The sequence below is a fragment of the Sapajus apella genome, unplaced genomic scaffold (genome assembly GCF_009761245.1).
Source record: "Sapajus apella isolate SASKATOON/1434 unplaced genomic scaffold, GSC_monkey_1.0 scaffold23, whole genome shotgun sequence".
Classification (NCBI taxonomy): Eukaryota; Metazoa; Chordata; class Mammalia; order Primates; family Cebidae; genus Sapajus; species Sapajus apella.
Window position 1 is genome coordinate 8,524,215 of NW_022436963.1, and position 14,250 is coordinate 8,538,464.

The following is a 14,250-nucleotide window of genomic DNA, read 5'->3' on the forward strand; positions in this document are numbered from 1 at the left end:
TGTCGCTTTTTGACATTTTAACTTAACTTTGAAAAATGACCAATATTAACTTTACATGTCTTGGCCCTTAAATCTGGAGTGGAGTAAAACGGAAAAAAGAAAAGCCATGTAATTAGGTAGAAGATAATAATTCAAGTTAAACTAATGAAACTGTCTGTAAGGGACTCTAATAAAATAATTTAGGTAACACTGAATCACAGAACTAAAAGGCTAGAAACTGACTTGGAGGATATGTTTTGAGTGACGTAGCCTTTACTAGAAATAAAGTTCAATGTTTTCTTAGCACAAAGAAAAGAAATGGCTGAATTTTGGTGTGAAGAAGCAGTCAACCGTAAACCTGCCCCGGCCAAATAGGGGTCTTCAATAGGAACCCACTCCCAGTCTCTGAGGGAGACATCTACAACTGCAACAAGCCCATGTGAATAGCAAAAGCCTTGAGCATTCTTGAGAAACAGCACTCCTAATTTTGAGAGAGCGTGGTTGATTTCAAACAGTCTTTAAGGAAAGAGTTCATTACAGGATAGCACAAACCCTGCCCTTTCCTTAGACTCTCAATAAAGTAAAACGGAAGCCTTAATGTAAAACACTGCATTTTCAAAAAGACAAGCAACACAAGGCCAAACTGGGTACTACCATTAGCACAGATCTCTAAACAGAACAATTTCACATAGAAAAACCAAATTTTTCCTATTGTTAAAACTGCATCCACATTTGTTGCCAGTTGATATCTAAAGTCCAACTAAGTCACAGTATCAACTTTAGAGGGATCCTGCCAAATATTTCATTTGACCCTATTCATGAGGAAACAATCAAAAATTCAAATTGTGTACACAAGTGGCCTTGACTCTTCAGAAGGTGTAGGCTATAAAGGACCAAAAAATAGGTGGAGAAACTGTTCTGTATTAAAGGAGGCTAAAGAGACAGGACATCAAAAAGCAATGAGTGACTCGTCTGCTCCATAGAATGTGACACAGAAAGAAATTATGAATGACATTAAAAGGACAACTGAGGTAAGTGTAGCAAAATGTTACAAACTGGTAACTCTAAACAAAGGGGAAATGGGTGTTCCCTTTACTGTTATTTCAATTATTCTACAGGTTTGAAAATTTTCAGAATACAGAGGACGGGAGAAAGAGCACAGTAATGGGGAAGACCCACCTGGGGCTGTAAGGGACTCTAATATACAGGCGACTGTTTTTATTTTTTTTCTTTTCTTTTTTGAGACAGAGTTTAGCTCTTGTTGCCCAGGCTGGAGTGCCATGGCGCGATCATGGCTCACAGAAACTTCCATCTCCCAGGTTTAAGCAATTCTCCTGCCTCAGCCTCCCAAGTAGCTGGGATTACACGCATGCGCCACCATGCTTTTGTATTTTTAGTAGAGACAGGGTTTCTCCATGTAGGTCAGGCTGGTCTCGAACTCCTGACCTCAGGTGATCTGCCCTCCTCAGCCTCCGAAAGTGGTGGGATTATAGGCGTGAGCCACCACGCCTGGCCCTGGTGACTGTTTATTATACATTATATATGTACATGTTATACACTATATACGTTTATATATACATTTTATACATTATATATACCTGCATTTTGTACAGGTGACTGGCTGCCTGCTTGGGGCGGTTGGGATGGCAACAACTTCCCGTACAGTTTCAGAAAATGTATGCCCTAGGCAGGGTGTGGTGGCTCATGTCTGTAATTCCAGCACTTTGGAAGACCAAGGCAGGAGGATTGCTTGAGGCCAAGAGTTCTAGACTAGCCTAAGCAACACAGTGAGGCTCTGTCTTAACGAAAATGTTAAAAAATAGCCAGACTTGGTGGCACACGCCTGTGGTCCCAACTACTCAGGAAACTGAGGCAGGAAGCTTGCTGGAGCCTAGGAGTTCAAGGCTGCAATGAGCTATAATTACATGACTGCACTCCAGCCTGGGTCACAGAGACCCTGTCTCAAAAAAAAAAAAAAAAGTATATATATATATATATATGTCATAGATTCATTTAAAATCTCCTGCATGCCAGCCAGGTGTGGTAGCTCACGCCTGTAATCCCAGCACTTTGGGAGGCCAAGGCAGGTGGATCACGAGGTCACGAGATCGAGATCATCTTGGCCAACACAGTGAAACCCCATCTCTACTAAAAATACAAAAATTAGCCAGGTGTGGTGGCAGGCGCCTGGAGTCCCAGCCACTCGGTATGCTGAGGCATGAGAATCGCTTGAACCTGGGAGGCGGAGGTTGCAGTGAGCCGAGATCGCACCACTGCACTCCAGCCTGGCAACAGAGCAAGACTGTCTGAAAAACAAAAAAAATCTCCTGTATGCCTTTCCCTAAAACTCTTCTCCAGCAATTTATCAGTCTCTCCACTAACCAGATTCCTACTAATTTAAAAACTTTTTAGAACTCTTTAAAATCCACTGGCCGGCTGCCCAAATTCTCCCCCATTATCAACTCCTATCCTTTTTTAATGAGATAAAAGCAATGATTACACTAGCCTTGACCGACTCGAAAACTGTACTTTTTAAAATGTGCAACCCTTTAAGTAAAAGGAACAAAGCTCAGTAGATGGGAAATGTGCTCAATTGAAAAGATGTGGGAGGTAGAATTTGTCTCTCAATGACTTCAAAACCCAGGGAAGAGAACAATGAGAGGCAGCCTGTCCGGAGCAGCACTATTGGGGCCAGTGACAGCCACCGTGGGCAAGCCAGCACTGGGAACTCATAGCTCCAGAGGCCCTGAAGCAATCTTCCACCAACACAACCACATGTTACATTTTTTCTGCTTAATTTTGGTAAAACTCCATGACCTCCTTCTCAAATTAAAAAGGCAATGCCATTTTTTTTTTTTTTTTTTTTTTTTGTAAGCCACAGGAGCTATCTTTAGTGAGGCCTTCTAAGGATTTCATTAATTCATAGCCAGCCAACCAGGACTTTTCCCACAGTCTCCCACAAAAAAGCCCGGGAAGTCACTGATTGCTTGGCTGGATCTGAATATGAGCAGAGGTAAGATCAGAAATATCTAGTTCCTCCCACAGGGAGGCAAGGCATGAAAATCAAAGCCAGGCAAAAACTCATTTCCACAGCTGGCTGGCAAATCCACAGCCCCGGAAAGAAGGCAAAGAGCACCTCTGATTATGGACAGATCTTCAAGTGGCTTCAGAAAATGAAATGCATTCACCACTAGAGGGGAACGGGGCAAACAAAAACGAGACCTGCACCTCTGTTAAAAAGACAAAAGTTTCATACAAACTGAGAGCCGCTGCCAGGGAGTGAGCTTTGTTTCGTTCACATCGTTTTGGAAAGTCCAAAACCAGGATGCTTAGTTAATGCTTAGCAGTAACTTTTTACATTTTTCTCATCCACAGTGCAGGGCAAACGTGGACGGTCCAAACAACCCCCTCAAGCAACAGACACTCAGCCAGGTGTGGCTCGCACACAACACCAGCCCACACTCTTCCTCTGTCATGAGTGGGAACATAGCTCAAAGCCCAGCCTCTAATCAGTATGTGGCCCCTGGCAGGAGTGCCAATAACTGTGGTGTGAATGAATACATCAAGCATATTTTTTTTAATGCTACTTTCAGCACTAACCACCACATGATTAGCCAATGTTAAGAAAACAATTTCAGAGGAAATTTTTTTTTTTTTTTTTTTTTTTTTGAGATGGAGTCTTGCTGTGTCTCCCAGGCTGGAGTGCAATCGTGCAATCTTGGCTCACTGCAACCTCTGCCTCCTGGGTTCGAGTGATGCTCCTACCTCAGCCTCCTGAGTAGCTAGGATTACAGATGTGCATCACCACACCTGGCTAATTTTTGTACTTTTAGCAGAGACGAGGTTTTGCCATGTTGGCCAGGCTGGTCTCAAACTCCTGACCTCAGGAGAACTGCATGCCTTGGCCTCCCAAACTGCTGGGATTACAGACGTGAGCCACCACTCCCTGCCCAGAGGAAATTTTTATTACAATTGCTAGACTGACATGTCATCTCCTCAGAGGGGCCATTGGAGAGCATCTACTTGCAAATACCCATTGCTCTTATCATCTCATTTTAATTTCCCATAGAGCGCTTAGTCATTTAAGAAACATGATGGAGAACCTACTATGTGCCAGGCACTGTTCTCCTGACGCAGAAGGGAACAAAACAGGTAAAGGTCCTGCCTGCATGGAGCTGACACTGCATTGGGGAAGAAGGATGGAGAGAGAAAATACTATATATGTCCCATGGTGAAAAGATCTGCAGAGAAAAAGTGAAGAAAAGAGGACAGAGTGAGCAGCAAGCTGCTATTTTAAACAACATGGTCAGGTCTGATATTTCATTATCCTATTTGTCTCCCCTACTAAGATCTAAGCTTTGGCCAGGCATGTTGGCTCATGCCTGTAATCCCAGGTGGGCAGATCACTTGAGGCCAGGAACTCAAGACCAGCCTGGGCAACACAATGAGACCTCATCTCTAAAAAATTAGCCAGGCTTGGTGGCACATGCCTGTGGTCCCAGCTACTCGGGAGGCTAAGGTAGGAGAATTGCCTGAGCCGAGGAGTTCAAGACTGCAATAAGCTATGATCATGCCACTGCTGCACTCCAGCCTGGGTGACAGAGACCCTGTTTCTGGAAATAAAATAAAATCTAAGCTCTAGAAATCAGACCTAACACACAGAATGCACCAATATACAGTCAGTGAATGAATGGCCATTGAGTGTCCCTCTTATCAAACCGTTCACCTACTGGAGAAATCTTCCACGCTTCACCACTCCTGACAGAACACACACAGGCAAACTTTAAGGTGCCCTGTTATCTAGTACCTACGTCTTCCACGTTACTGTCCCCCCAACCAATGAGCCCCCTCCTCCAGCTTTGCCCACATCTTATTTTCTACCTAAACTGTCCCCTTAGCACTCAGGTCCACTCATTGGTCAGGCCCTGTTCAAAGTCCCTTTGGTAAGACCTGTCTTCTTCACCTAAGCTCCCATGGACCACTCAAATTCAATTTCTTCTTTATAAACACATCAAATTTGTTCTCCACATCACTGCAAACATGGCTAGATGCATTCTCACAAAATCTGGAGGGATGATGGAATGAGGCAGGCTATGTGGCACATGGGAAAGCTAGAGAGTGGTAGGGAGAAGCCTCACAGAGAAAAGGGAGCCTCCTCCAAAGCCGGGGAAACTGAGGCAGAGCAAGAAGCCTGAGTTACTGGGAACCAAATGAGACATGGGCTACAAAGCCAGAGTTCTAAGCTGGCCCTCAAGGAGGGCCTCAGGCACTTGCTTGTCAACAAACTGCTTTTCACAGGGCAGTTCCAGGATGAAGAGCGGAGAAGCTGGTTCAAGTTTCTCTGGAATGAGTAGGGAAGTATGGAAAGAGGATGGGTAGTGCTTGGTACTGTGGCCCGGAATCCTTCCTGAATTTCCCCGTTGTCCAGGCCCCTACTCCTTTGTCTTGCTCCTGGCCCAGATGGGCAGCTACTGTGGATGGAGGCCTGGTCCCACAACTTAACACAGTGTAGCTACTCAAAAAAAAAAAAAAAAAAAAAAAATTGTCTCCTGCCTCCTCACTCTAAATAAATCTTTTTGAGCTTCAGATACTGAGCAGTTACAATAAATCCTAACCGTGTGAGTGCCTGTGCTCCACCCAGAGCAAATGAGCACACTCCAGAGGAAGGGGCCATAAACTGTCACTAAGGAGGGACCACGTTCAGGCAGACTGCTGCTACATTTGGTCTGCACTGCACTGCATTTTCCTCAGATGAAAGGGGGCCGTTTCGGGAGAGGAGAAACCAGAAATCACCTGGACAGAATAAAATCACAGGGAAATGGTTTCTAAACCATATGGCCTATCTCAGGAAAACACACCTCTTCATTCCAAGGAAGCCCGCCCTGTATCCCATTAACGCTCCCACTCTCAAGTAAAACAGTCCATCCCAGCACAGAAGTCTGGGGACACTGCCAGCATTTTTTAAAGGGTTACTATTCAATGGGGGGAAAAGATCTACAAAACTGACAAAACAGAACACTTGGAAAAACTCCTAGTTTTGAAGGGAATGAAGTACTTTTTACATCTGAAAAAAAAGTTGGATTTAAGGCCTAATCCCTCATGATTTCAAAGGGATTCATATGAAGTATTCATTTAATGTGTGAAATGTAAATATCCATCCAAACATTTTAATTAATACTACCAATTTCCATTCCCTTTTCAAAGTTGATACTTGAATTTTATATGGCTTTTCTGGTACGTGCAAGCACGCTTCCCTACCATGCAGTAGTTTTAATGAAAAGCCTCATGATTAATGTCTATTAGATCAGGTTTGGAATGAAGAACGGTACAATAAAATTACAATTTACTAAGCTTCCAATAATACTTGCCATCTACTGGCCTTTCAAGTCTTAAGGTACCAGCCATATGCAAATAAGACACTTTAGCATTCATTTTACTATAAAACGAATGCTTCTTAAATAAGCACAGTAGAGGTAGTTTTCATTTACACTATTAAATCAGAAAATTTATGGGCCCACTTCCGTTTCAGAAGAGAATTACATGTGTGTTCACATCACTTCTTTATTTTGTCATCCACCCAGTGATTTGCTGAGGACAGCTGGTACCTATTAAGTCCCCCCTTTAAATGTTGTAGCCTTAATTAGCTACATCCACCTTCCCCCAACATTTCCAAACAAGGAACCAAAGAAAAGGGAATCCATTTTTATCTCAGATACTTTGAACAATGGAGTTGTCAACATTAATGTAACAGTCTCTATTAGAAAATAGTTATTCCTTTTTTAGGCCACTTCACAAAAACAGGGTACAGATGGAGTCTTTGTTATATAGGTAGTATTTCTAATTGTTCAATTTTTAGTTTCCTACCTGGCGTTTGTTATTAATTATTCCTTCTTTTAATATATTGTCTGGGAAAGGATGAAGGAGTCTCCCCAGAGATATTCTTGGTATTATTTAAGCTACAGACTTCTTTCTTACTAGGTCAGCACATGACTGAACAGACAGAATCTGCAAATAGAGAAAAAAGCTGAGTGTGGTTTTCTATGAACAGACATCATGCCCTTCTGAGACACCAAAAGGTTTCCAACTCACACAATGAGAAATTGTTGATTCGATTGCTTTAACCTGCCATATGTAGATTAAACACACGCTGACTTAATTTACAATGTAGGTATCTCTTCTTTTTTTAAAAAAAAAGGACATATTTACATATATGCATTCAGGACTTTGAGTGTAAATTCTGTTCAACAGACTAAATCCTGAGCAAGATAAGGAGCCATCTCAAACATCTCCCTTGGATTTGTTTCTTCAAGACTGGCCCCTAGCTTTAATCTGCAGTAAGACTATCTGTTTCAATAGGATGTGATCACTTGAGGGCTTGTGTCTTTTCAATCAGCCGGTGGCCCTGCCGGGTTTAGAGTGGCAGAGGGGAAGTGGCCTGTGGTTAAACAGAGGAAATACCAAGGCATTTTAATAGAGCAAATAGTCTCTTTACTTCCCACCGGGAAGAGCTTCAAAGGCTGTGGGCCCCGGAGGAGACAATGTGTTTCAGGGGCCATCAGTCACCTAATCATGTGTCAGGCCCATTCAGAACATCCAAGCAGCCAAGACAAACACTGCCCAGGAGGACAATGCCTCCCACTGGCTGGGCAAGTCTGGCTGGCTGGAGATGGGGCCTGTGGCTCCAGCACAGACAGCCCCCCAGCTTACTGAGGGCAGGAGCTCTCCAAATTTAGGGGGTAGATGGGAAATGGAAAAGGTCTGGCTGCAGACGGGAAATGGAAAAGGGCAGGGTGGCAAGAGAGAGGTCTGCTCTAAGGCCACTGCACCTCTCAACCTGTCAAGCTCCTGGAGATACCTGAGCCCCCTCTCACCCCACATTCTTACAAATCCAGGGTGGAGGCTCAAGTTTCTAGAAGCCTAAAAACCCACCCATCATAAGCAGGCTCAAGAGGGAGTTGGGGGCCAAGCACGGTGGCTCACACCTGTAATCCCAGCACTTTGGGAGGCCAAAGTGGGCAGATCATCTGAGATCAGGAGTTCAAGACCAACCTGGCCAACATGGTGAAATCCTGTCTCTACTAAAAATACAAAAATTAGCTGGGCATGTGTGGTGGATACCTGTAATCCCAACTACTCAGGAGGCTGAGGCAGGAGAATTACTTGAACCCAGGAGGCGGAGAGTGCAGTGAGCTGAGACCGCACCACTACACTCTAGCCTGGGCGCCAGAGCTAAACTCTGTCTCAAAAGAAAGAAAGAAAGAAAAAAAGGCAGTGGGGAATGAAGAAGGACAATAAAATTGTTGATGGGGTAGCCCCAGCAGGAGCAGACATCTGCTGGGGCATACAATATAAAAAGTTCAGGGACAGAGGAGGAAAAAGCCTTGAAACCTTTAAAGAAGGAAAAAGGAAAAAAGAAAAAAAAACATGTTTTAGGCCAAATGAAGCATGAAAAATACTTAAAAGCATTAGCAGTTCTTTTCTTTGTCGGGAAGTTGTAAGATTTGAACTGCGAGAATCTGATTTGGATCCTATGCTACTCCTTCCTCAGACTGTTTTCAGACAAACCCAGCAGTTCTAGGGAGGAACCCAGTGGAAGTGTCAAGTCAACTCCAGGCCTCCTCATCAGCCCCAGGCCAGAGGCACCCACCCAAACCAGCTCCTCCTCACCCCCCTGTCCTCACACTACCCAGCAAGCCTGACCCCTTTCATTGGTCAGGGCTCTGAGAAAGTCTCCACATTCCTCTCTCAATCCAGGGACATAATTTAAAGCCAAACTCTGATTTTAAATGTTTAGAATGTGTCTTCTCCCTTCTCCAGACTGTGCAAGCCCTGTCCCCTAAAACAATAGGTCTCTCATCCTTGTTATAGCATAAGTATCTTCAGAGGAACTTGTTAAAATGCCAATTCCTGGGCTCCACACTCCCACTCTGATCCCATTAGCTTTCAATCTGCATTTTAACAAAGTCCTAAGGCAATTCTGATACTAGAAGGCCCTGGGTGTCTTGGAGAGAAAGTAGCTTCTGGTCTTCTGGTCACCGAGCTGTACGTCCAAGTTAATAACCAGCAGAATGCCCCAGGCACTGCAGGGGCTTGGGGCTGGGCGGATGGGTTGGGGTGGGGAGAGAAGAGAGGGCTGCTTAAGAAAGATGGACATGGGCCAGGAGAGTTCCCAATTAACTAGGCAAAAGAGGCTGGAAGAAAGCTTTGCACTGCTTATAAAAACGTCTCTCTAAAAAATGTATCAACCAGGACTGAGTAATTTTTTAACCAAGAATTCTGTAACAGACACAAGAGCATCTGTAACATGGATGACATGGCCATAGGATAGGCAGACCAGATGTGGGCTTGGGAGCCATGAGCTGCAAGTGAATGAAAATGCATCCAATTCAGAATCAAATAAACATGCCTGGGCCCACAGCCAAGGATAATTCTTGGATTGGACTTTTATCAGGAACCTAAATTTTAACCAGCTGGAACTTCTCTTTTCCAAGTACCACCCTATTCCTTCCTACCTTTTGAGATGAAGTATTTGCCTTAAATGGGAAACTTGTATTTCATTGTAAAGAAGCCAGGATGCTGGCATCCTGGCTTCCCAAATTCCTGAAGGAGTAGGGTTTTTTTGCAGGGGCAGTAGGAATTGTGTTTCAGGGATAACAGGCCAGACAAGGTGTACTCCATTTAGGTGAGGCGGCAAGAAATGTTCCCTCCGCCCCTACTGCAGGAGAAGACACTAAATAAAAACCTGTGGGAGTAGATTCCTAACTTCTTGTTCCATAAATTAGCTTCTAGACCAGCAAGACGAGGGGCGGCAAAACTTCAGTACAAGTGACTGACACAATTAAAGTTACGAACAAAACTTGTTTCCACTAACAAAACCATTCCACTCTCTAAGACAAGAGCCAGTGTAAATGAAGATACGGGTCCCTCTGGAGGTTTTACAAGTTATTGCTTCTCTGGGAACACAGTATTTATAACTCAAGCAGCAATCTTATCTGGCAAAGACCCTAAAAGAATTTTTTTTAAGTAGTTGAGGAAGTGTGCCCACGAACACTGACCTGTGTTCAAGATGGTATCAGCCTCTTAATTGCCCAACTAATAATAGGGAGGTTGTGAAACCTGACCACTTAAACCAGACCAGCTCCTGGCTCCTCTGGGAGCAGCCCCCGAAGGGTCTGTTAACAGGGCTGCAGAGGGTTGGCTGGCTGCAGTCACCTTGCAAGTCCTGTGAAAATACACATTCCTGCAGGGGCAAGGGTTCCTGGAACAAATGTTCCCTGGAGATCAAGGGGATCTTTTGCTCAGCTCTGCTCCAGTACCCAAATCCAGTCTCTCAGGGCTTGGTACTGCACCTTGCTGCCTCCTCTTAGGTTCTGAGTACGGCCCAGATCCACAGGAAGCCTCCTCTGATTTGCATCACATATAGTCGACCCTTATTCTTCTATGTTCCTATAGCCCAACTGTAAGCAACCTTAGAGTTGAAGCCAACCTCTATGGATTGCGTACCTATCATTTGGTAGGCGACTCAAACATGAATCAAATACTCTAGTCACTGTGTACCAGTACTTTTTGGCTGACTCCTTGACAGAGCAGCTTCTGGAAGACATGACCCAGGGAGGTGTGAACAGGGAGAGTTTTCTGCAGAAGTGATGCTAGGGAAGTTGCGGAGGTGTAAAGTGAAGGAACTAGGCAGGAACAGCACGTGCAAAGGCCTGCTGCAAAGACAATGGAACTTGAGGCTCTGATCTTTGCCCCTACTTCTTAAAATCTATCAGGAAATACAGCATTTAGCAGGAAGGCAGCAAGGTCTAATTTGGTTCAGCCAGGATTTACAGGGCTCTGAGACCACCAAGATGAGGTTCAGTACCTGGCTAAAGAAACTAGTCTGAAGACACAGAAGTGAACAAATACTGAAAATGTGGTCTGATGAGGCCAAAGTGCAAGGACCTGCATGAGAAGGCAAAGCAAAGGGCATGGCAATCAGTAGTGCCCTGAGGGGCACCACCTGAACTGAGTCTTAAGCTAGGCAAGGAATTCTCAGGGATGAAAAGGCATCCTAGGAGGTGGGAAAAGCATGCCTTCAAAGCACAGAGGGCATCCATCCTGAGTTAGGAGCAGGGTACAAGGGGCAAAGAGTGAGGCTGAAAAGGATGGGAATGCAAAGCATGTGGGTAAACTGGGTCCGTGAAATGCACCAAGCAACAAATCCAGGAGAAGGAACCATGTAACAGCCTGGATGAGCCTGGAATCTGGGACATGGCCCAGGGGCCTCTACGATCATACAGGAAGGGAATAAAGATGACCCAAGGAAAGGATTGGTGGGGCCAAGGCAGGAGCAGTTGAGAAAGTTACCCCCAATCTAGGGGTTGTGGTGGGGAAAAGGTCAGCATGAGTGTTAGGTGACTGGGACAGACCCATCATTCTGTGAGGGTGCAGGTTTGGGAGAGGAGAACACACTCCCACAGTTAGAATAAAATCATCAGCCTGGCTCTGTCGGGGCACTATCATACCCCACAGCATTAAAACTTCACCAGTTTTGTACACTGGCATATGAAGCCACCTTGGCAACTGCAGGAAAACAGCAAATCGGACTGCTTTACCTATGCCATCACACGAACACTCAGAATAAAACGCCTATGATGCTACTGTAGTCACTCAAAAGCCAGCAAAAGTCTAAATCCAAAATTCTGGTAGGATCTGTAAGTCAACACGAGACAGCTTTGAGGAAACTTGCTAGCTACTAAAACTGTTTTGAAACAATAAAACAAGAGCAGTGATGTTTTACTAAAATGGAAGAGTAAGAAAATGTGATGCTTTACTCAACTGGGAAGGAAATATAGAGTCCAAGGGCGTGGGATGTGAGGCAGGGAGGACGGGCGTCGTAGCTGTCTCCATAGCTTAGCTATTCAGTCTGAAGACAGCCCAGCTGCCTGGCTCACACCTGGTTTTCTGCACCACATTTCTCGGACTGTGGTGCAAGTGAGCTTGGAGGCACCAATCCGGTCCCTAAGCGCGTTGTTATGTCCTAGGTTTTGGCCGTGCTGAGGCTGTTTGGAGCCACCCAGAAGAGGGGTGAGTCAACGTTGGCCTAAGCAAACCACTCCATACCTATCCTTCAGCCCAGCAATACTAAGGAAATTCTCATTTCATCCCGTTTTTCACATGAAGAAATTGAGGCTCAAGGCTCCCCAGGAGCAGAGCCAAGATCATGTCACTGCTGCCTGAGTGCAAAGCCTGCGTTTTCTTCACAAGGCTTAAGGCCGTGAGTACCCCGAGAGGCCCATGCTGCCTCTGTGGGAAGCTCGGGGCAGACGGATGTAATCCCCAGAAGCCCAGGTAAGGAGCCGGGAAGGGGATGGCAGTGACCCGCGCACACGGCCGAGACAGTGTCGAAGGAGCGCTTGGTTCCAGAGAGACGGCTCCACGCACACGGCCAAAGTTTGGGCACCTCTCCAGTCTCGCCTTGGGCACCTGACCCAGGTGACACTCACACGGCCCTTTGGCGGAAAAATATCCGCAACTCGAAGAGGGGAAGGAAGGCAACAGCCGCGAGACCTTCACAAGACGAAGGACTGAACCGGGAGGCAAAGTTTCTCAGGAGGTCCCGGAGTCTGAGGAGGGCTAGGAGTGGGGTGACGGCCCCAGGCTAGGAGGAACAAAGCTACCAGAAGAGCGCGGCGCATCCCTTCCCGGCGCTCCAGGTCCCTTCTCCCGCCGCCCGGGCCTTGGCAGAGCTGTGGACTGGAAGTCTGGGAGAAGACCCCCTTCCCTCTCCAAAGCGCGCTCCCCCGTCCGGATGGCTCGGGGGATGCCAGCCCGGGACACGCAGCCCAGGGGCTAAGAAGGTCCCGGGCGAAGAACAAAGGGTGGGGCGCCCTGCCCAGCCCCCGCCGCCCCTCACGCCTGCCCTCAGAAAGGGACCCCGGCCGGCGGCCGCACCTCATTAGCAACACAAAGCCGGGGTCCGGCAGACGCTTTCATCCCGGCGAGGGCCAGAGGACGCGCGCCCCGGGAGGGAAAGCAAAGCAGGAAGATGCGCGGGAGGAGCGGGACCCCGGCCGGCAGCGAAAGCCACCGAGAGCAGACAGGCTGGCGCGGGCTCGCCTCCCCGCGAGCACCTGTGCGCGCTGCGTCCCCCGCGAGTTGGCGACAGCAAGATACCCGCCGCCCTCGCCTTACCCTCCAGCCACAGGTGTCGGCGCCCCGCGCGCGGCCCGACCCGCCAGCGGCCACAGCCAGTTGCGAGCCGTTGAGGCAGGCGTTGACTGTGAAGAAGACGGAGCAGAGCTGCAGCCACGGGGCCATGGCCGTGCGCTCGCCCAGCCGGGCCCTTCTCTGTGCCCCGGCCGCCCGCAGCTGGCCAGCCCCGAGTGGGCGGTGGCCCCGGCGGCGGCGGCAGCCAAGAGGACCTCACTGGGCATGCGTCACCAACCCGGGCCCCGCCCCAATCCTCAAGTCTCTTGCCCTGGCCCCGCCCCCACAGCCAATCCCTCCAGTCGTGGCCCTGCCCCCGTAGACCACGCCCCCTGGTCACGCCCCAAGCCCCTGCTGAGACTGGCAGCCGCAGTTTTTTCCCCCTCTTAGTATTTTTTTAATCCAAAGGATTTGTCCAAATAATGCTCACTCCATGTAAAAATTCAGGAAAACACAAAGAATATAATAATAATAATTTTAATAATTTAATAAGTACCTGCTATGTGCCAGACCCCTTTCTGTGTACTACCAACCACACAGGTAAGCGTCAGTATTATTGTTATCCCAGTTTTAGACGCAGAAAAGTTAGGGGAACGCGACAGAGAAATCCTGGCTCCACATTTACTAGTAGGACTTTGGACAAAAGCCTTGCTCTCTCCACGGTACCTTCCCCCCACCCCCAAGGAAGCTAGAATAAGTATCCTAGTGTGGGGAGAGTTCTGTTGGTTCAAACATAACAAAGGCTATCATTAACAGTCTCTCATAAGGTCACACAGCTGTCACCTGCCAGACCCGAGATCCAAATCCAGATCTGACTAAAAACAACGCTCTCAGCTACTACCGTTGTCTAACCTACCCTCATGAAGTGGATATTATTTTTATGGAAGAGGATACTGAGGCTCAGAGAAGCTCAGTAGCCCAAGCTATCCAGCTTTTCACCGCACTCCTCCTGGCCCTTTGTCTTGTATCTTAGCACCTAACTCTTGCCACTTTGTCCCTCTCCACTACCCCCTTCCTCAAGAACACTATCTCCTCTTCCTAAGGGCTTTTTCTACTTCTGACTTTGTCCCCATATCCAAT

The 14,250-nt window shown here is 46.9% G+C and overlaps 1 protein-coding gene across 2 annotated transcripts in view; it reads right to left on the reverse strand.

Moving 5' to 3' along the window:
• Positions 1 to 13,385, reverse strand: part of IL17RD (interleukin 17 receptor D) — a 78,073-nt gene extending 64,688 nt beyond the window's left edge. For both annotated transcript variants that reach the window (XM_032290258.1, XM_032290257.1), the window contains exon 1: positions 13,156 to 13,385. In XM_032290258.1, the coding sequence (XP_032146149.1) occupies positions 13,156 to 13,281 (126 nt within the window). In that variant the 5' untranslated portion in view covers positions 13,282 to 13,385. The remainder of the gene's footprint in view (positions 1 to 13,155) is intronic.
• Positions 13,386 to 14,250: the final 865 nt, after the last annotated feature.